Source organism: Haematobia irritans, chromosome 5 (assembly GCF_050003625.1).
Source record: "Haematobia irritans isolate KBUSLIRL chromosome 5, ASM5000362v1, whole genome shotgun sequence".
NCBI classification, from domain to species: Eukaryota; Metazoa; Arthropoda; class Insecta; order Diptera; family Muscidae; genus Haematobia; species Haematobia irritans.
In genome coordinates, this window is record NC_134401.1 from 100,710,801 (window position 1) to 100,733,550 (window position 22,750).

A 22,750-nucleotide genomic window follows, 5' to 3' on the forward strand; every position below is an offset into this window, starting at 1 on the left:
CTTGACCGGTATATATAGGGAAGAAATAATGACGAACCGATATGAACTTTTGTGCTATAATTATAGAGCCAGAATTGAAATATGGTGGTTATATATGGGGGCTATATACAATTATGAACACGAGTCTACCAAAAATGGCATATTTTTTACTGTTTGGTCGATTGATAGAATTCTTGATGTTTTGGAAGATTTTGCAAAAATTCCTCTCCAACTATGAAATGCTTCATAAATTTTCTATAGAAATAACATTTTGACAAAATTTTCTACAGAAATAAAATTCTGTTGTTGTTTTTTTATTTCAGCTTAAAACCATGCATTGACTAAACTACAAGTGTAGCTTAACCAACAGAGGAAAAGAATATTTGTCAAATTTATTTGGGCAAAGCCCTATAGGCTGCAAGATGGTTGGATGGACGCACGTTTCGGAATTATTACATTCCTTATCAGCATCCTCTACTTGCAGCAAAACTATCAACCAATTATCAGAACAAATTCAGGCAGTTCACTAAACCCAAAAGTAAACCACACTTGAACCTTCCGAAAAAAGGTTTTACATGATAGCTGGCTTATGCCAATAACAAAACGAGTGAAATAAAATTTTGACAAAATTTTCTTAGAAATAAATTGTTGACAAAATTTTGTATAGAAATTATATTTTGACAAAATTTCCTAAAGACATAAAATTTTGACCCAATTTTTGTATAGAAATAAAATTTTGACAAAATTTTCTATAGAAATAAATTTTTGAAAAAATTTTGTATAGAAATAATATTATGACAAAATTTTCTAAAGACATGAAATGTTGACAAAATTTTCTATGGAAATAAATTTTTGACAAAATTTTGTATAGAAATATAAAATTTTGACAAAATTTTCTATGGCAATAACATTTTGGTAGATTGGCTCGTGTGGCAATCGTGATTTTTCTGTAATTGGATAACATAGATCGATAGGGACCAATTTTGACATGGTTGCTATCGGCCATACACTAGCGAAATGTACCAAATTTACAATTATGAACCGATATGGACCAATTTTTGCATGGTTGTTAGAGACCATTTACTAACACCACAATGGACTGAATAGTCTAAGTGAGCCTGAAATTTAATCGGGCTGCCACTTTAACCTAACACCATTAGCGTAGCTAGACAATTTTCCTAGGGGGGGCTATAGCCTCCCTAGCTAAAAATTTATATTTCATTTATTTATATTTCAATTAATGTTTTATTTCATAAAAATGAATAAAAACATCAAAATAACTCGAAAATTAATTTATAATAAAGCAAGTAAAAGTAGTTCCACACATTTCCCAGCAAAAAAATTTGGAAGTTCTTCCAAAGACACAACTTTAAAAGCACTTCCAGAAGATGTACTCCCAATGATGTTCTTTATTTGAACTACTCAGGAAGTTCTTTAAATTCAAAATTCTGGGGGGGTCTAAGCCCCCTCCCCAGAGGCCTTCCTACGCTTATGCCTAACACCACGTACTAAGTTTCAACCGCATCGGATGAAATTTGCTTAACTTAGAGGCTCCGCAAGCCAAATCCGGGGATCGGTTTATATGGGGGCTATACGTAAAAGTGAACCGATATGGCCCATTGCAATACTTAGCAGTGGCTATTTTACAAGGATATTGGTTGGATCTCGGCATGGTCAATTGTGGGTTGTGACATATTATTTGGCCAAGTCGGGCGATATTTCCATAAGTTGGAGCCCTATTTAAATCTCAACCATTCTGTGGAAAGTCTGGCATTACAGTGTGTAGGATATGACTACGATATGGGAAAATCATCACAGAATTTTGTGTAAAATGTGGGTATTTTGGCCATATTTGTATAAACCGGAAGAATAAATACATGGAGGCTTTATCTATTGGCACACTTAATGATACTATTAAACGTACTTCTTGTGCAAAATTTGAAGCAACTCAGGGCAAAATTCTGGCTTTTGAAGCCATAAAAGAGCAAATCGAACGAAAGGTATATATGGGAGCTATATCTAAATCTGAACCGATTTTAACCAAATTTGGCACACTTAAGACTGATCTGTCACTAAAATGCAGAGGTTCCTACATCCAGAGAAGGAATATGATCACCTCAAAAATGTTTTAAGAGCAAAATGTTATTTTTGGGTGGTGACCATGTAACATGGTTTTCGCATCCATGACGAGAAAATAACATTATAGTGACAAACATATTACATGGTCACCATACAAAAAAAACATTTTGCTCTTGAAACATGTTTGAGGTGATCATATTCCTTCTCTACGTGCACAGTACTGCAAGAATTAACATCAAGGAGGCTTCATAGATACGAGTACAAACCTTCTGATCTGAATATGCGTTTCAACCAGTAGTCTGCACCTTACTGCTTAAGACTTAGAATAATTATTTTATCATAAAATACTAGTTAATCTCAATATAATAGACTAGTTATAATATAGTAACTTAATTAATGTTTTTAAGTTTAAGAAACAAAATAAAACACTTAACGATACTCTTAAACGTACCCCTTGTGCAAAACTTGAAGCAAATCAGGGCAAAACTCTGGCTTTTGAGGCCATATAAGGGCAAATCGGATGAAAGATATATGCGGGAGCTATATCTAAATCTGAACCGTTTAGGCTGATAAAATCAATAGCGATTGTCTTTGAGCCTAATTAAACCTCTGTGCCAAATTTGAGGACGACTTAAACTGAATTTTATTCTAAGACGATCGGTAAACTAAACGATGAGTTTCAGGCTTTTTCTTCTTGGCGTTACATACAAATGCAGAAAACTTATTATGCCCTATTCCACAGTAGTGGTGAAGGGTATAAATATTCAAGCAAACTATATTTGGTTCAACAAATATAAACAATCAACAAATAAAAAAATGTTCGGTTATAACCATTGTCTTAGTTTTAATGAAGTTGTGTTTAACTGAAGGCCAATCTGCAAATTTCTCAGCGGAAATGAACTGATAGACGGACAAATGAGCAAAATAGGATCCACTCCGGCGACGAATATTTCAATACGCACATATACCATTCCTTTGATGGAGTGCATAAAAACTAAAGGGTGATTCTTTTGAGGTTAGGATTTTCATGCATTAGTATTTGACAGATCACGTGGGATTTCAGACATGGTGTCAAAGAGAAAGATGCTCAGTATGCTTTGACATTTCATCATGAATAGACTTACTAACGAGCCACAACGTCGAATTTTCAGTGAATGGGCCCTAGAAAAGTTGGCAGAAAATCCGCTTTTTTATCGACAAATTTTGTTCAGCGATGAGGCTCATTTCTGGTTGAATGGCTACGTAAATAAGCAAAATTGCCGCATTTGGAGTGAAGAACAACCAGAAGCCGTTCAAGAACTGCCCATGCATCCCGAAAAATGCACTGTTTGGTGTGGTTTGTACGCTGGTGGAATCATTGGACCGTATTTTTTCAAAGATGCTGTTGGACGCAACGTTACGGTGAATGGCGATCGCTATCGTTCGATGCTAACAAACTTTTTGTTGCCAAAAATGGAAGAACTGAACTTGGTTGACATGTGGTTTCAACAAGATGGCGCTACATGCCACACAGCTCGCGATTCTATGGCCATTTTGAGGGAAAACTTCGGAGAACAATTCATCTCAAGAAATGGACCGGTAAGTTGGCCACCAAGATCATGCGATTTGACGCCTTTAGACTATTTTTTGTGGGGCTACGTCAAGTCTAAAGTCTACAGAAATAAGCCAGCAACTATTCCAGCTTTGGAAGACAACATTTCCGAAGAAATTCGGGCTATTCCGGCCGAAATGCTCGAAAAAGTTGCCCAAAATTGGACTTTCCGAATGGACCACCTAAGACGCAGCCGCGGTCAACATTTAAATGAAATTATCTTCAAAAAGTAAATGTCATGGACCAATCTAACGTTTCAAATAAAGAACCGATGAGATTTTGCAAATTTTATGCGTTTTTTTTAAAAAAGTTATCAAGCTCTTAAAAAATCACCCTTTATATGGCTACACTGCAAAACAAGCATGCCCGGTTCCAAAGATTTTGTTTTTACTTTAAAAAATTTGGTATTGACTCCGAGCCAAAGATGCTGAGAATACACGAAAGGACACTTTTAAGATACAATTTTCTTTTAAATTTGGTTTTGTGTACTTCTAGGAAGCAAATTTTAATTTTTCGCCTTTTCAGCCTTGAAGAAATTCATATGCTATTAAAATCCTTTAAAAACGAGTTAACGACAACTTTATTTTCCAAATTAAGACTCGACTTCCAGTAGAAATTATGATATGTTTCAAGTAAAAAGTCCTTAAAATAAAGTGTTGAAAAACATGTCCTATATTTGAACGATTTTTTGCTTTGTAGTCAAGATGCAAAAAGACAACAAATTTAAAGACAATTTCATTAAATTTAAAGAATTTTTCTGAATTATTAAAGTCAAGTTGACCTCAGCCCAAACATTTTTTTTCTTGTTATGATACTCATTTTTAAGTGAAATCACTTAATTATAAGGATACGACTTCATTGAAAAGTTTATCGACTTTTGGACAAGGAAAAAAACTTTATATTAGAGAAATGCGTCTTCTATGCTAAGCAAAATTTGCATTCGTATTTTAAAGACACGAAATCTTTGACCTCACGATAATATTTTTTTTTTTCAGTATATGATGTGTAAAGCAGACATTGCTCATCATTGAAAAAAATTTATGGCTAACAAACAGTAGACCAATAATTTTCAAGGAATTTTAATGGGATTATAAATTTAATTAAAAATGGAATTTTACGACTTATAATTACACTCATGCACACATACACAAATAAACACCATAAAATACACACACACACATATATACACTTTCTTTTAAACAAAATGTTCGTTTATCTTGTGAGGTGAATATGGGTATTAAACGGTAGAGATAATCACCTCACTTCAAAGAGATGAAATAATTCTACCCAATAAAGCATAGTTTTTTTCAAAGGAAATATTTTCCATATTTTTAGACATTTTTTTTTAAATAGAAAACACTAACCATTTTTGTATTTAAATTAGAATTAAACTACTCCAAAAAAATAGAAAATAAATTTTTAGAGTTGATTTGGATTTTTGAGCTTTAGTTTTGAATTTTTGGTATAAAACGATTTTAATGAAACTTTTTTTTCGAGTTCTACGCGCTTCTTGTCACTCGCTCGCTCAACGTTGTCTTCTGTCTTTTGATGGTGCCGTACTTTTGAGGCCGTGGTGCCTGCCTGTGCCCAAGATAGTGTGGTGCGCTGGTGGGTGCACAGTTGTTGTTACGCTGAGAAATGATTTAGAAGAACTAAATCAATTACAAAATCTAAAGGCTTAGAAGTTTTTTTCCCCATGCCCGTGTGATTAGACATCTACAGCGTCAGCGAATTTCGCCCCCTTATCCTTTGCATGTGCCCCCTGACAAAAACAAAAATCGCACAAATATCAACAACAAATTTGAATGAATATGAAAAGATGCAACCAACCAGCAAAAAAAAACAACCCCACAACAACGAAAACATCACTGAAGGTGTAAAGAACTACAAATAAATACGAAAAACTATAAAAATATTTATAAGACATGAACAAGATGAGCAATAACAAGAACAACAAAAACAACAACAAGAAATATTGGAAGAAGATATATCAGCTGCCGCAATGGGCAAGAAATGTGAAACACCTTTAACACTTTATTCGCCTCACAAGGCATACAACATTGATGGCTGCGATGTGTGTAGTGACTGCATATGGCATCCAATGTTGCAGCCATCGATGTTGTAGACAACAGTGTACAAGCACAACATATCCGTCCAATTTTCCTAACCAAAAAGAAAATCATTCATCCATAGAGTTATACTCTTGTGGGAATATGTGAGGTATATTCATTTCGTTTACTACTTCGTCCTACACTGAAGAAAATCATGCCCTCTTCCAAGGATTTTGTCTTTACACTAATGATTTTGGTATCAATTCCGAGCCAAAGAAGCGGAGAATTGGAGTAAGGATAAATTTAAGACACAATTCTCTTTTAAAATTGGAGTTTTGAGGAAAACTTCGTAGCAGAGAATTGCGTCTTCTAGGCTTAGCAAAATTTGAGATCCTATTTGAAGGACATGAAATGTTTGATCTACGATAACATTTTTATACCACCCACCATAGGATGGGGGGTATATTATCTTTGTCATTCCGTTTGTAACACATCGAAATATTCCTCTAAGACCCTATAAAGTATATATATTCTGGGTCGTGTTGAAATTCTGAGTCGATATCAGCATGGCCGTCCGTCCGCCACTTGAAATCACGCTAACTTCCGAACGAAACAAGCTATCGACTTGAAACTTGGCACAAGTAGCTGTTATTGATGTAGGTCGGATGGTATTGCAAATGGGCCATATCGGTCCACTTTTACGTATAGCCCCCATATAAACGGAGCCTCTAAGAGAAGCATATTTCATCCGATCTGGCTGAAATTTGGTACATGGTGTCAGCATATGATCTCTAACAACCATGCAAAAATTGGTACACATCGGTCCATAATTATATATAGCCCCCATATAAACCGATTCCCTGATTTGGCTTTCGGAGCCTCTAAGAGAAACAAATTTCATCCGATCCGGCTGAAATTTTGTACATGGTGTTGGTATATAGTCTCTAACACCATGCAAAAATTGAACCACATCGGTCCATAATTATATATTGTCCCCATTATAAACCGATCCCCAGATTTGGCATGCGGAGCCTCTAAGAGAAGCGAAATTTCATCCGATCCGGCTGAAATTTGGAACATGGTGTTGGTATATAGTCTCTAACAATCATTCAAAAATTGGTCCATATCGGTTCATAATTATATATAGCCTTCATATATAACGATCCCCAGATATTACCTCCGGAGCCTCTTGAAGGAGCAAAATTCATCCGATTCGGTTAAAATTTGGTAAATTTCGCTAGTGTATGGCTGACAACAACCATGCCAAAATAGGTCCATATCGATCTATATTATATAGAGTCCTCAAATAAACCGATCCCCAATCACAGAAAAATCACGATTGCCACTCGAGCCAAAAATAATCTAACAAAATTTTATTGCCATAAAAATTTTATTTTTATAGAAAATTTTGTCAACATTTTATGTCTTTAGGAAATTTTGTCAAAATATTATTTCTATACAAAATTTTGTCAAAAATTTATTTCTATAGAAAATTTTGTCAAAATGTTATTTCTATAGAAAGTTTTGTCAAAATTTCATTTCTGTAGAAAATTTTGTCATAAAAATTTTATTTTTATAGAAAATTTTGCCATAAAAATTTTATTTTTATAGAAAATTTTGTCAAAATTTTATTTCTATAGAAAATTTTGTCAAAATTTTATTTCTATACAAAATTTTGTCAACATTTTATGTCTTTAGGAAATTTTGTCAAAATATAATTTTTATACAAAATTTTGTCAAAAATTTATTTCTATAGAAAATTTTGTCAAAATTTTATTTCTCTTGAAAATTTTGTCAGAATTTTATTTCTGTAGAAAAATTTGTCAAAATGTTATTTCTATAGAAAATTTATGAAGCATTTCATAGTTGGAGAGGAATATTTTGCAAAACCGTCCAAAACATCAAGAATTCTACTAATCTACCAAACAGTAAAAAATCTGCCATTTGTGGTAGACTCGTGTTCATAATTGTATAAAGCCCCCATATAAAGCGGCCCCCATATTTCAATTCTGTCTCTATAATTGCAGCACAAAAGTTCATATCGGTTCGTAAATATTTCTTCCCTATATATACCGGTCAAGAACTGAATATATAAGTATTTAATCGACCTTTCTTTTGTCTACTATATATCCCGCATGGACTAACTTACAATTTAGAAGAGGATGTTAAGAAGTTTTAAGATGCCTTGCCATCGGTCGCAACCCAAGTGATTTAATTGTGGATGACCGTCTTTAGTAGAAGTTTCTACGCAATTCATGGTGGGGGGTACATAAGATTCGGCCTGGCCTAACTTACGGCCGTATATACTTGTTTTTAGTATTCTTCATGTTAACCACAAACTAATTGTACAAATACAGACCCGATTCAGATTCTATGCTATGTTTCAAGTACAAAACGTCTTTAAAATAAATTATTGAGAAATATCTCCGATTTTTAAATTCTTTGTAGTAAAGATACAAAAAGTCAACAAATTTAAAGACGTTTTCATACATTTTGAAGAATTTTTCAGAATTATTAAAGTCTTATTCCAACAAAATTTTCTTTCATCTAAAGATACCTAATTTTAAGTCGAAGCACTTAATTTTCATGATTGTTAGAAACCAAAGACTAACACCAAATTTTAACCGGATAGGATGAAATTTTCTCCGCAAGCCGTAGTCGGCTTATGTGGGAAATGTGGCAAATGGGATCTGAAACCAATATTTCGATATTTTACAAACAGAATGACAAAGTTAATATACCCACATACTATGGATGAGGGTGGTTTATATCGACTTCTAACACCATAGTTTCTCACAGACAAGTTTTGAACTCCAATTCTGGTTATTCCTTTATAACTCGAATAGTGTATTAAGCATTCGCATATTATCCCAATCACATAAAATCACTTAAGTAGCTATCCAACAGTGGCATCCCATGCATCATAGAATTATGAGAGCTTCTATCTACGCTAAGCTGACCACCGAAGCTCACAATAGCTTCTACGTTAGTGGTGGACCTAAAGCAGCAGCAATAACATTATGGTGATATGTTGCCATTTGCCTAAAATCTATTGAGTGCCAAATTTTGTTACACTTCACCACACATGACGATAATGAGGATCGCAAATGCTATAGTCATCTTACTGATGGCGTTTGAGATTTTTTATAAATTTTATGCAGCGTTGAGGTTTCCACTTTTCTTTTTTCGGTTGTTTTTTTTTTAGAGTCCGTCCATCTGGATAATCAACGAAAAGAAACAAAAAATTAAAACTAAATACCGCAAACGACAGGAACAGCAATTTCATTGGACAACAAGAAACCCCCTAAGATTAGACTTCTACACTGAAAAAAAAGCATACCCGGTTCCAAAGATTTTGTCTTTACTTTAAAAAATTTGGTATTGATTCCGAGCCAAAGAAGCGGAGAATACAAGTAAGGATACTTTTAAGACATAATTCTCTTTTAAAATCGGGTTTTGTGTACATGCTTCTAGGAAGCAAATTTTTCGCTTTTTCAGCTTTTTTTTCTTCATATGCTATCAAAGTCCTTTAAAAACAAGTTAACGACGACTTTATTTTCCAAATTAAGACTCGACTTTTAGTAGAAATTATGCTGTGTTTCAAGTAAAAAACGTCTTTAAAATAAAATGTTGAAAAACATGTCCTATATTTGAACGATTTTTGCTTTGTACTCAAGATGCAAAAAGACAACAAATTTAAAGACAATTTCATTAAATTTAAAGATTTTTTCTAAATTATTAAAGTCAAGCCTTAGCCCAAACATTTTTTCTTTCATGTTATGATATCCATTTTTAAATCAAATCACTTAATTATAAGGACAATACGACGTCATTGAAAAGTTTATCGACCTTTGGTCAAGGAAAAAAACTTTATACTAGAGAAATGCGTCTTCTATGCTAAGCAAAATTTGCATTCGTATTTTAAAGACATGAAATCTTTGAACTCACGACAATATTTTTTTCAGTGTATGAAAGTTTAATAATACATTTTTTGAATTTTGTTACAAACTATAAATTAAGAGGTACTTCAATTTTCTATGAAAATAAAATTTTGACAAAATTTTTTATAGAAATAAAATTTTGACAAAATTTTCTATACAAAGAAACTTTGGACTAAATTTCCTATAGAAATAAAATTTTCACAAAATTTATTGTAGAAATAAAATTTTTAAAAAATTTTCGTAGAAACACATTTTTACAAAATTTTCCATAGAAATAAAAATAAAAAAAATTAAAAAAAAAATTCTATAGAAATTATTATTTTTCGATAGAAATAAGATGTTTTTTTTCGATAGAAATAGAATTTTAACAAAATTTTAGAGAAATAAATAAAATTTTGACAAAATTTCGATAGGAAAAAATTTTCACAAAATTTCCCTTGGAAGTAAAACGTTGGCAACATTTACTATAGATATAATTTTATATCTATAGTAATTATATATGTTTGTACGAATTTTGTTTCGGCATAAGCCGGCTGTCATGCAAAACCTTTTTTCGGGAGGTTCAAGTGTGGTTCATTGTTGGGTTTAACGAACTGCCTGAATTTATTCTGATAATTGGTTGATAGTTTTGCTGCAAGTAGAGGATGCTGATGAGGAATGTGGTAATTCCGAAACGTGCGTCCATCCTACCACCTTACAATCTATAGGGCTTTGCCCAAATAAATTTGACAAATATTCTTTTCCTCTGTTGGTTAAGTTACACTTGTAGTTTAGTCAATGCATGGTTTTAAGCTGAAATCAAAAAACAACAACAATAATTTTTTTCCATAGAAAAAAGTCGGGACAAAATTTCCTATAGAAATACAATTTTGAAAAAATTTTCGATAAGAAACAAATTTTACAAAATTTTCCATAGATGTAAAACTTTGACAACATTTTCTAAAGAAATACTTTTTTTGTCGATAGAAATAAAATCTTGACAAAATTTCCTATAGAAACAAAACTTTGACAACATTTTCTATACAAATAATTTTTTCGATAGAAATAATGTCTTGACAAAATTTCCTATACAAATAAAATTTTAACAACATTTTCGATAGGATAAACCTTTTACAAAATTTTCCATAGAAATAAAAGTTTGACACAATTTGCTATAAATGTTTTTTTTTTTTTTTTTTGTTTTTTGATGGAAATAAAATCATGACAATATTTCCTATAGAAATAATATTTTGACAACACATTCTATAGATATAAAATCTTGTTTTCGACTAAAACAAAATCTTGATAAAATTGTCGATAGAAATAAAATTTTGGCAAAAATTGTCGATAGAAATATAATGTTGGCAAAATTTCCTATAGAAATAAAATATTGCAAAATTTCCGATATAAATAAAATTTTGACAAAATTTTCGACAGGAATTAATTTTTTACAAAATTTCTGATAGAAATAAAATTTTGACAAAATATTCTATAGAAAGAAACATTATTTTGCGATGGAAATGAAATTTCGACAAAAATAAAATCTTGACAAAATTGTCGATAGAAATTTAATTTTGACAAAATTTCTGATTGAAATAAAATTTTGACAAAATTTTCGATTGAATTAAAATTTTCGATAGATATTAAATTTTAATAAAATTTTTTTATAGAAATAAAACTTTGAAAAATTATTTTATAGAAATAAATATTATTTTTCGATGGAAATAAAATTTCAACAAAAATAAAATCTTGACAAAATTGTTGATAGAAATATAATTTTGGCAAAATTTTCGATAGAAATAAAATTTTGACAAAATTTCCGATTGAAATAAAATTTTGACAAAATGTTTGATTGAAATAAAATTTTTTATAGGAATAACATGTTTATAAAATTTTCTATAGATATAAAACTTTGACAAAATATTTTATAGAAATAAATAATTTTTTTCGATGGAAATAAAATTTCAACAAAATTTTCGACAAAAATAAAATCTTGATAAATCTTTCGATAGAAATAAAATTTCGACAAAATTTTCGATAGGAATAAACATTTTACAAAATTAACCATATAAATATTTGCTATAGAAATGGAAATGAAATTTCGACAAAAATAAAATCTTGACAAAATTGTCGATAGAAATTTAATTTTGACAAAATTTCTGATTGAAATAAAATTTTGACAAAATTTTCGATTGAATTAAAATTTTCGATAGATATTAAATTTTTATAAAATTTTTTTATAGAAATAAAACTTTGAAAAATTATTTTATAGAAATAAATATTATTTTTCGATGGAAATAAAATTTCAACAAAAATAAAATCTTGACAAAATTGTTGATAGAAATATAATTTTGGCAAAATTTTCGATAGAAATAAAATTTTGACAAAATTTCCCATTGAAATAAAATTTTGACAAAATGTTTGATTGAAATAAAATTTTTTATAGGAATAACATGTTTATAAAATTTTCTATAGATATAAAACTTTGACAAAATATTTTATAGAAATAAATAATTTTTTTCGATGGAAATAAAATTTCAACAAAATTTTCGACAAAAATAAAATCTTGATAAATCTTTCGATAGAAATAAAATTTCGACAAAATTTTCGATAGAAATAAACATTTTACAAAATTAACCATATAAATATTTGCTATAGAAATTTCTTTAGAAATAATTTTCTATAGCAATAAATATTATCGAATAATAATTAATTGTAAATTAAGATATCATGCATTTGGACGTTAATCGCCTGTTCCAGTATCAGGCTAACATGAAAAATAATTTTTCGGTAAAACATAAAAATTTTGACAAAACTTTCTATAGAAATAAAATTTTGACAAGCTGTTGTTTTTTATACCCTCCACCACCATGGGGGTATATTAACTTTGTCATTCCGTTTGTAACACATCGAAATATTGCTCTAAAACCCCATAAAGTATATATATTCTGGGTCGTGGTAAAATTCTGAGTCGATCTGAGCATGTCCGTCCGTCCGTCTGTTGAAATCACGCTAACTTCCAAACGAAACAAGCTATCGACTTGCAACTTGGCACAAGTAGTTGTTATTGATGTAGGTCGGATGGTATTGCAAATGGACCATATCGGTCCACTTTTACGTATAGCCCCCATATAAACGGACCCCCAAATTTGGGTCCATTCATCCGATGCGGCTGAAATTTGGTACATGGTGTTAGTATATGGTCTCTAATGACCATGCAAAAAATGGTCCATATCGGTCCATAATTATATATAGCCCCCATATACATAAACCGTGCATATGGGGGCTATGCGAACCATTGCACCACCGTGGTGCAATGGTTATCATGTCCGCCTTGCATACACAAGGTCGTGGGTTAGATTCCTGCTTCGACCGAACACTAAAAAAATTTTCGGCGGTGGATTATCCCATCTCAGTAATGCTGGTGATATTTCTGAGGGTTTCCAAGCTTCTCTTAGTGGTTTCACTGCAATGTGGAATGCCGTTCGGACTCAGCTATAAAATGGAGTTCCCTTGTCATTGAGCTTAACATGGAATCGGCAGCACTCAGTGATCAGAAGTTCACCAATGTGGTATCACACTGGACTGAATAGTCTAAGTGAGTCTGATATATCGGGCTGCCACCTAACCTTACCTAACATCCTTACTTGTATTCTCCGCTTCTTTGGCTCGAAATCAGTACCAAAATTGTTAAAGTAAAGACAAAATCTTTGGAATCGGGCATGCTTTTTTTCAGTACAAAATAAACTACGTCGCAACTACGATATTTTCTTCAGCTCATACTCTGCACAAGCGTGTTGTTGCGAAATGTAGTCACAATAACCCGAATAGCCACTTCAATGGGTCGTTTAAACTGATCATAAAATAAAAGAAGCGAACGATGAACTTTCTTAACAGAGCACGCATTTTGATAATAAAACTCAATAATTTCCAAGTGTTGTTCGTTTGTAAGACGATACAGGGTTAACACAAAATGTGCATTAGCTGTTTAAATCAGTGTTGTCAAATTGTTAATATTGGCAAAATCATCCTTTATAAGGCAATGACACTAATCCGTTTCCTTTCCGAATATTTCCCGAATTTTAAGGAAATATAAGCCTGTACAATCATTCGGGCAAAATGCTGCAATAGTCACTCAGTGCGTATGTGTAATATTTACTATGCCCTGCAAATGTTACTCATACGTTCAATGGCCACAAGGGACAGTTGATGTATTGCCATCACATGAGCGAGCACATCATTATCACTGACCGGCATTGAAATTTATTACTTTTAGTAAACGTGCTTGCTTTTGCATTTGTTAGTTGTTTTTTTTTCAGAGTTCAATTTCATTATTGTCTTTGCTTGTTTAGAAGTGTGTACATATGTATGTACGTATGAGTGTTTTAATGAGCAGAAGCATATGCTTACAATTGTCTAACAAGACATTTGAGGGTACACGTTTTTCGTTGTTTCATACTCACAAAAAGACACCTTGTTGTTGGATTTTTTCCCTCCTTGACAAAAAAAAATAACAACAAACAAGACACAAATTTTATAGTTGTTTAATATTTTTTCCTAGGTCGGTTTGTCGATATTTTCTCAATTTTAGTCTATGTGCAGAAATAGATAATAAATATTTATGTCATACATCTTCAAATACACTTTTAACACTTTCGGAAAAAAACAAACAATTCCGACTGTCTTATATGTGTGTACATGTGTGTGTGTATGAATATCATTATTCATGTATGCTGCCAGGTTTACATACTCATATGAATCAAATGAGAATTTATTGCTGCTTGCTGTCAATAGCAAGAACAACACCAACCAAAAAAGCTTTAGAAATCGTGTATATTTTAATAACAAATGCAGATCTATATTGAGGGTCACCAATACAGTAGGAATGCGAATATTTATGAAGGGGTTTTCAGTATTTTTTCTTAAAATCCAACAGGTTTTTGTGTAAAAAAATTGATTATAACATGAAAATTGTAAAAAGAAACATATTTATAATGCAGCGTAGAAATGAAAATGATAACAAAGAAATACACAGAAAAAAATGTCCGTAGTTAAACTAATGCTAAATTTAACTTATTATACCCTGCACCACACTGTGGAACAGGGTATTATAAGTTTGTGCATATGTTTGCAACACCCAGAAGGAGACGAGATAGACACATGGTGTCTTTGGCAAATATGCTCAGCGTGGGCTCCTGAGTCGATATAGCAATGTTCGTCTGTCCGTGAACACATTTTTGTAACCAAAGTCTGGGTCGCAGTTTTAGTCCAATGGACTTCAAATTTGGCACACGTATGTGTTTTGGCTCAGAATAGAACCCTATTGATTTCAGATTTCGGTTCAGATTTAGATATAGCTCCTATATATATATATATATATATATATATATATATATATATATATATATCCCTTTCCGACCTATAGCCGATCCACGTGATAGATTTTCCTAAATTTTTCAATTCTGTTATTTATGTGTACATAGAACATTTTAAATTATTAAGTTTGTTCAGTTTGATCCTGTATCCTGTTTTTTCAGGATACGTACAATTGTTGCAGTCCGGTAAATTCCGGTAAAAGTCCGGACGTAAAAATATCAAAAAACACAAAATAATCACGAAGTTACTGTTTGCATACAATATTTAAAATGTTTTATTATTGAAAACACTTGTTTGATGAAATATTCCACAATTTAAATAATTTTAATATATTTGCAAACTTACATCTTCCACTCATTTTTACAAATTCGCAAAGTACACTGCTGAAACTACGAAATTAATATGAAAAGCAAATATTTACAACGGTTCTTCACATTCTTAGACACAGAGAGAGCATACACCATTATTTTTTTGCCGCTCTTATCGCAGTACGTCATATATTAAAGAAATTATAGAGACTTAAACTTACCCGCACAATTGTGCGTACACGGTCGGAAAGGGATATATATATATATATATATATATATATATATATATATATATATATATATATATATATATATATATATATATATATATATATATATATATATATATATATATATATATATATATATCGGATGAAATTTGCTTCTCTTAGAGGCTCCGAAAGCCAAATCGGGGGATCGGTTTATATGGGGGCTATATACAATTATGGACCGATGTGGACCAATTTTTGCATGGTTGTTAGAAACCATATACTAACACCATGTACCAAATTTCAGCCGGATAGGATGAAATTTGATTCTCTTAGAGAGTCTGCAAGCCAAATTTGGGGGGTCCGTTTAAATGGGGGCTATACGTAAAAGTGGACCGATATGGCCCATTTGCAATACCTACGTCAATAACAACTACTTGTGCCAAGTTTCAAGTCGATAGCTTGTTTCGTTCGGAAGTTAGCGTGATTTCAACAGACGGGCGGACGGACATGCTCAGATCGACTCAGAATTTCACCACGACCCAGAATATATATACTTTATGGGGTCTTAGAGCAATATTTCGATGTGTTACAAACGGAATGACAAAGTTAATATACCCCCATCCTATGGTGGAGGGTATAAAAACACACACACACACATAACATTGATGGCATAAATCCTTTATCGACCAAAATGTATTAACAAAAATTAAAAAAGAAATAGTTTTTTTTAAGAGAAAACGCAGGCAAGTCAGTTAGAAAACGTAAATTGAACAGTTATAAATACATAACTAATGCGACTAAAAAGAGTCTCTGATTGATGTCGAATCCATAGTGCTTATAGTGTACTGGGTGTATTGTACGTAGAATTATGCGTACCCCGAACGTTTAAAGTTAGCGCGTACTACGAGCGCTATGTGGGTTGTTTACATCAATTGCGATCCATTATTGTGGATTAATGATCGATGAATTTCATTCAATTTTTGGAGATGAACCTCGTGTCAAGGATCAATGGTTATCGATGGTATGGTGATTCCAACCGAGATCGTAGTCCAAAACGAACATTGTTGCCAGTATTTTTCTGGCTCGAATCCCAAATTTAAATTAAAACTCCCCACAAAAAAATCTCCAAAAAAAATTTAGACAATTTTTTATGAAAAACAAAAAAATATTGCAATAGAATTTGCTGTAGTAATAAGTAATAATTAAAAAACTGCGAGCTGTAATAAGATCAAGATTTCGCAACAGAAAACCAGGAAACTGCTGATCGTCAGCCACCATGTATTTATGGGCGAAATTTTTCTTTTAAATATTCAATTAACAACATTTTGTGGAAAATAAATATATTTATAGAAGTATTGTCCAAATAAGTGATGAACACTGATCAGGGGTAAAATTTAGACCCTGAATTCAAAATTGTAAAAAAAATAATACTTAGCCAAACAGAGTAAAATTGTAAATCAGCTCTTAGACCCGCACAACAAAATCATATTGAAAACCTGATTTATTATAGTGAACCGATTTCGAACAAATCTCTACAAAAATCCCCAAATTCCCCAAGTCCCAAATTCAGAAATTTTGTTCCCATCCACTAAAAAATGTCAACATAGTTCCCTTCGAGAGCGATGCAACGATTGAAACGACCTTCCAATTTTTTGATACCATTTTGGTAGTACTCCTTCGGGTTTGCCTCAGAATAGGCCTCAGTTTCGGCGATCACCTCTTCATTGCAGCCAAATTTTTTCCTTGCGAGCATCCTTTTGAGGTCTGAGAACAAGAAAAAGTCGCTGGGGGCCAGATCTGGAGAATTCGGTGGGTGGGGAAGCAATTCGAAGCATTTTTGCCATCGTGACTTGTGGCACGGTGCGTTTTCTTGGTAGAACAACACTTTTTTCTTCTTAATATGGGGCCGTTTTGCCGCGATTTCAACGCCATATAATAGTCACTGTTGATGGTTTTTCCCTTCTCAAGATAATCGATAAAAATTATTCCATGCGCATCCAAAAAAAAAGGGCATTACTTTGCCAGCGGATTTTTGAGTCTTTCCACGTTTCGGAGTCGGTTCACCGGTCGCTGTTCACTCAGCCGACTGTCGATTGGAGTCAGCCGACTGTGATGGAGCCATGTTTCATCCGTTGTCACATATCGACGGAAAAACTCGAGTGTATTACGAGTTAACAGCTGCAAACACCGCTCAGAATCATCAACACGTTGTTGTTTTTTGTCAAATGTGAGCTCGCGTGGTACCCATTTTGCACAGAGCTTCCGCATATCCAAATATTGATGAATGATATGGCCAACACGTTCCTTTGATATCTTTAAGGCCTCCGCTATCTCGATCAACTTCATTTTACGGTCATTCAAAATCATTTTGTGGATTTTTTTGATGTTTTCGTGGGTAACCACCTCTTTCGGGCGTCCACTGCCAAATGTGAGCTCGCGCGGTACCATGTACCCCTTAATGTTCTTAAATATGGAAAGTAAAATAAGTAAAAAAATATGGGAAACATTGAAATCTGAAGTAATTTTAAGGAAACTTCGTAAAAGTTTATTTATGATTTATCGCTCGATATATATGTATTAGAAGGTTAGGAAATTTAGAGTCATTTTTACAACTTTTCGACTACGCAGTGACGATTTTACAAGGAAAATGTTGGTATTTTTCACCATTTTTGTCGAAATCAGAAAAACATATATATGGGAGCTATATCTAAATCAGAACCGATTTCAATCAAATTTGGCATGCATAGCTGCAATGCTTATTCTACTCCATGTGCAAAATTTCAATTAAATCGGAGTTAAAAATTGGCCTCTGTTGTCATATGAGTGTAAATCGGGCGAAAGCTATATATGGGAGCTATATCTAAATCTGAACCGATTTCAACCAAATTTGGCACGCATAGCTACAATACTAATTTTACTCCCTGTGCAAAATTTCAATTAAATCGGAGTAAAAGATTGGCCTCTGTGGTCATATGAGTGTAAATCGAGCGAACGATATATATGGGAGCTATATCTAGGTTAGGTTAGGTTAAAGTGGAAGCCCGATTAAATTTCAGGCTCACTTAGACTATTCAGTCCATTGTGATACCACATTTAACTAAAAGTACCTATTACATATGGGCACTTCTAGTCTTAACCACTGAACCTTCTCTATTATTTACTTTTGTGGAACCAACCAGATTGCTCCAAAAACATTAACAAACTGCTTAAGTAAACGTTTTCCAGGTCAGCCAGTAATCTAAAGCTATATGCTCCAAAAATTCGCTTACGCCTTACACAAAAAGCAGGACACTCACACAAGAGGTGTTTAATTGATTCCTTTTCCTCCACGTCATGACAGCTTATACAATAGTCATTATACTTCGCACCTATAGTTTTTGCAAATTCGCCTATCAGGCAGCGACCCGTTATAGCAGATATTAGGAGTGCTATCTGACGCCTTGAGAACACTAGCATATCTAGTGTGCGGTTTAAGTTTAAATGGGGCCATATTTGCTTGGTGTCGTTACAACCCTTGCAATTTTCCCATCGAATATTGGCCATCATAACAGCCTTCTCACGCAGTAAGAGCTTGCAGGTGGCCAGAGGCATATATATATATATATATATATATATATATATATATATATATATATATATATATATATATATATATATATATATATATATATATATATATATATATATATATATATATATATATATATATATATAGCCCTCAGATAAATCGATCCCCAATCACACAAAAATTGGTCCATATCTAGTTCATAATTGTATATAGCCCCCATATAAGCGACCCCCATATTTCAATTCTGGCTCCCTATGTACCGTGCAAAAGTCCACATCGATTCGTAATTATTTGTAGACTTACCTACACATACCTTTTTTGTCTAATATATACCACATATGGACTAACTCACAATTTAGAAAACGATTTAAGATACCACAACCTAAGTAATTCGATTGTGGATGACAGTCTTTCGTAGAAGTTTCTACGCTATCCGTGATGGAGGGTACATAAGATTTGGCCTGGCCGAACTTACGGCCATATATACTTGTTTTTTTTTTTCATTTTTTTTTTCTTTCCAAAATCGAATTTTTATGAAATATTTTCCTATAACAATTTTACCTTATATACCTTATATGAAACAATATGCAACCAAAATTTTAGGAAATGCACAATATTTAAGTCGAACTTCTTTAACGTAAAACAAGTAACTAAAGTCTAAAGTCGGGCGGAGCCGACTGTATTATACCCTGCACCACTTTGTAGATCTAAATTTTCGATACCGTCAAATGTGTTGGGGGCTATATATAAAGGTTTGTCCCAAATACATACATTTAAATATCACTCGATCTGGACAGAATTTGATAGACTTCTACAAATCTATAGACTCAAAATTTAAGTCGGCTAATGCACTAGGGTGGAACACAATATTAGTAAAAAATTATGTGAAACATTTAAATCTGAAGCAATTTTAAGGAAACTTCGCAAAAGTTTATTTATGATTTATCGCTCGATATATATGTATTAGAAGTTTAGGAAAATTAGAGTCATGTTTACAACTTTTGGACTAAGCAGTGGCGATTTTACAAGGAAAATGTTGGTATTTTGACCATTTTTGTCGAAATCAGAAAAACATATCTATGGGAGCTATATCTAAATTTGAACCGATTTGGCACGCATAGCAACAATGCTAATTCTACTCTCTGTGCAAAATTTCAACTAAATCTGAGTTAAATATTGGCCTCTGTGGTCATATGAGTGTAAATCGGGCGAAAGCTATATATGGGAGATATATCCAAATCTGAACCGATTTCAACCAAATTTGGCACGCATAGTTACAATGCTAATTCTACTCCCTGTGCAAAATGTCAACTAAATCGGAGTTAAAAATTGGCCTCTGTGGTCATATGAGTGTAAATCGGGCGAAAGCTATATATGGGAGCTATATCTAAGTCTGAACCGATTTGGCTGATATTTTGCAAGTTTTTCGAGACCTATAAAATATTCGGATGTACGGAATTTGAGGAAGATCGGTTCATACACACGCCAATTATGACCAGATCGGTGAAAAATATATATGGCAGCTATATCTAAATCTGAACCGATTTTTTCCAAAATCAATAGGGATCGTCTTTGGGCCGAAACAGGACCCTGTACCAAATTTTAGGACAATCGGACTAAAACTGCGAGCTGTACTTTGCACACAAAAATACATCAACAGACAGACAGACAGACGGACAGACAGACAGACAGACAGACGGACATCGCTAATTCGACTCAGAATTTAATTCTAAGCCGATCCGTATACTAAAGGTTGGTCTATGATTACTCCTTCTTGGCGTTACATACAAATGCACAAACTTATTATACCCTGTACCACAGTAGTGGTGAAGGGTATAAAAAGAAAAACAAATTAACTAAGATATTGAACCCTTGGGCTGAAGTCAATAAATTATCAAATATAGGCCAAGGCAATTTTGAAGATTTTGCATCGATGATTTAAGGTTTATGTGAAATTAAGAAAACTTTTTTTTTTACTTTGAAGTATCTGTTATAGTTTGGATTTTTAATCTAAAATTGTATCCCATTATTTTAAAGAAACAGCATCTTTGGCTGGGGGTCAATACAAAAAATCTTAGGGGAAGATCAATACCTTTTAAATCAAGTATTTTTTTAATGTATAAGAAAAAACACATATATTAATAAACATTTTTGGGTTTTCCGACCTTCCTATATTCATTAACAACTGTAATTATTTCCGACCAAAATTTTCCAAAATTTTTAATTGGATATTTGCATTTAACTAAATTATATATTGGCATAAATAATAGTCCAATAAAACTTATTTTATTATTTGAGTTTATTTTTTAATTTGATTAAAACGTTAATTGTATGAATTAATATTTTGTATTGATTACGATTTCAATTACAATCAACTTTTCAATTGAAATATTTTGGCGATATTTTAAATTAATTTGTTCGATTACATTATTTTCTGTTTACCTATCGATTTAAAAATTTATTCAAGGGGATATTGGAATTCTGACAGACTCTCTCACACACACACATACCAGCACTTCACCACAAAACTTATCGATATTTCAATTTGTTAGTATAACAATGGATATCCATAGATCATTACCATAATACTGGAGCTGGCCATTTTGGATTAGATTTTATTGTACTTCAAGGTAACACAAACGAAACGAATCCTTAAAACGTTAGCCGGAATGAATGGCAAGAATGTTCAAGTAATTACACTTGGTGAACTTGGGTGGTATATCCCGTTCCGATTTAGTGACAAAACTAAACTGACTGGATGTGGTTGATGGAGGTAAGCACAAATTCTACATTACTTTCACAGTGATACCTTCAAACCAAAAAAAAAAAAATAAAAAAACACAAAACGCATACACACCCACACACACTCAGATATCCATGTTTCCCCACCAGTAAGTAAGGCACAATGGACCCATTTCATACCAACACATATAGAGAAGGCACAAAATTCATATAGCCCCATATCCATTATGGATTATATACCAAACAAAAAAATCCATAATAATTATCATAATACAACCACTACGAATGCTGTCGGCTACTCCATCCATAGCAGTGTACACTTATTTATGATGAGGGGTCATTATGACGTATTTATCCACGAAAGAATATATTTTTTATTTATTTATTTCTATTCGGGATGACTGACACTTTTTCACTGCCCTCCCCTCAAATATCGGGGGCAGACCCACGAAACCAAAACAAACAAACAATAACGCCTGCATATAGCCAACAATAAATCTGTGTGGCCCACTGGCCAGACAATTTGGGCAGGCAAGTAAATGAATAGGTTGACGAACCAATGTATGGAGAGACGGACTGACACACAATTGCTAGGCCACAATATTTACTTTGGAAATCTACTATAATAATTCCTACAAGTCCAAGAAAATCCATTACGCTAATATAGAAATCAGCAAATAATTATGAAATATATATGAAAGGAAATGTACACTGAAATAAAATAAAACAAGCAAGTAAAGTCTAAAGTCGGGCGGGGCCGACTATATTATAACCTGCACCACTTTGTAGATCCACATTTTCGATACTATATCAAATCCGTCAAATGTGTTGGGTCCTACATATAAAGGTTTTTGTCCCAAATACATACATTTAAATCTGACTCCATCAGAACAAAATTTAACATATATTCTATAGACTTAAAAT

At 32.7% G+C, this 22,750-nt stretch overlaps 1 protein-coding gene across 2 annotated transcripts in view; it reads right to left on the bottom strand.

Moving 5' to 3' along the window:
- TpnC41C (Troponin C at 41C) overlaps window positions 1-21,817 on the bottom strand; it is a 50,042-nt gene extending 28,225 nt beyond the window's left edge. Inside the window, exon 1 of one of the 2 annotated variants that reach the window (XM_075309407.1) lies at window positions 21,666-21,817. In XM_075309407.1, coding sequence (XP_075165522.1) covers window positions 21,666-21,686 — 21 coding nt within the window. In that variant the 5' untranslated portion in view covers window positions 21,687-21,817. Of the gene's footprint in view, window positions 1-5,013; window positions 5,304-21,665 lie in introns of those variants that run through there. The other variant, XM_075309408.1, reaches the window with a different exon arrangement.
- Between the last annotated feature and the right edge of the window lie 933 nt (window positions 21,818-22,750).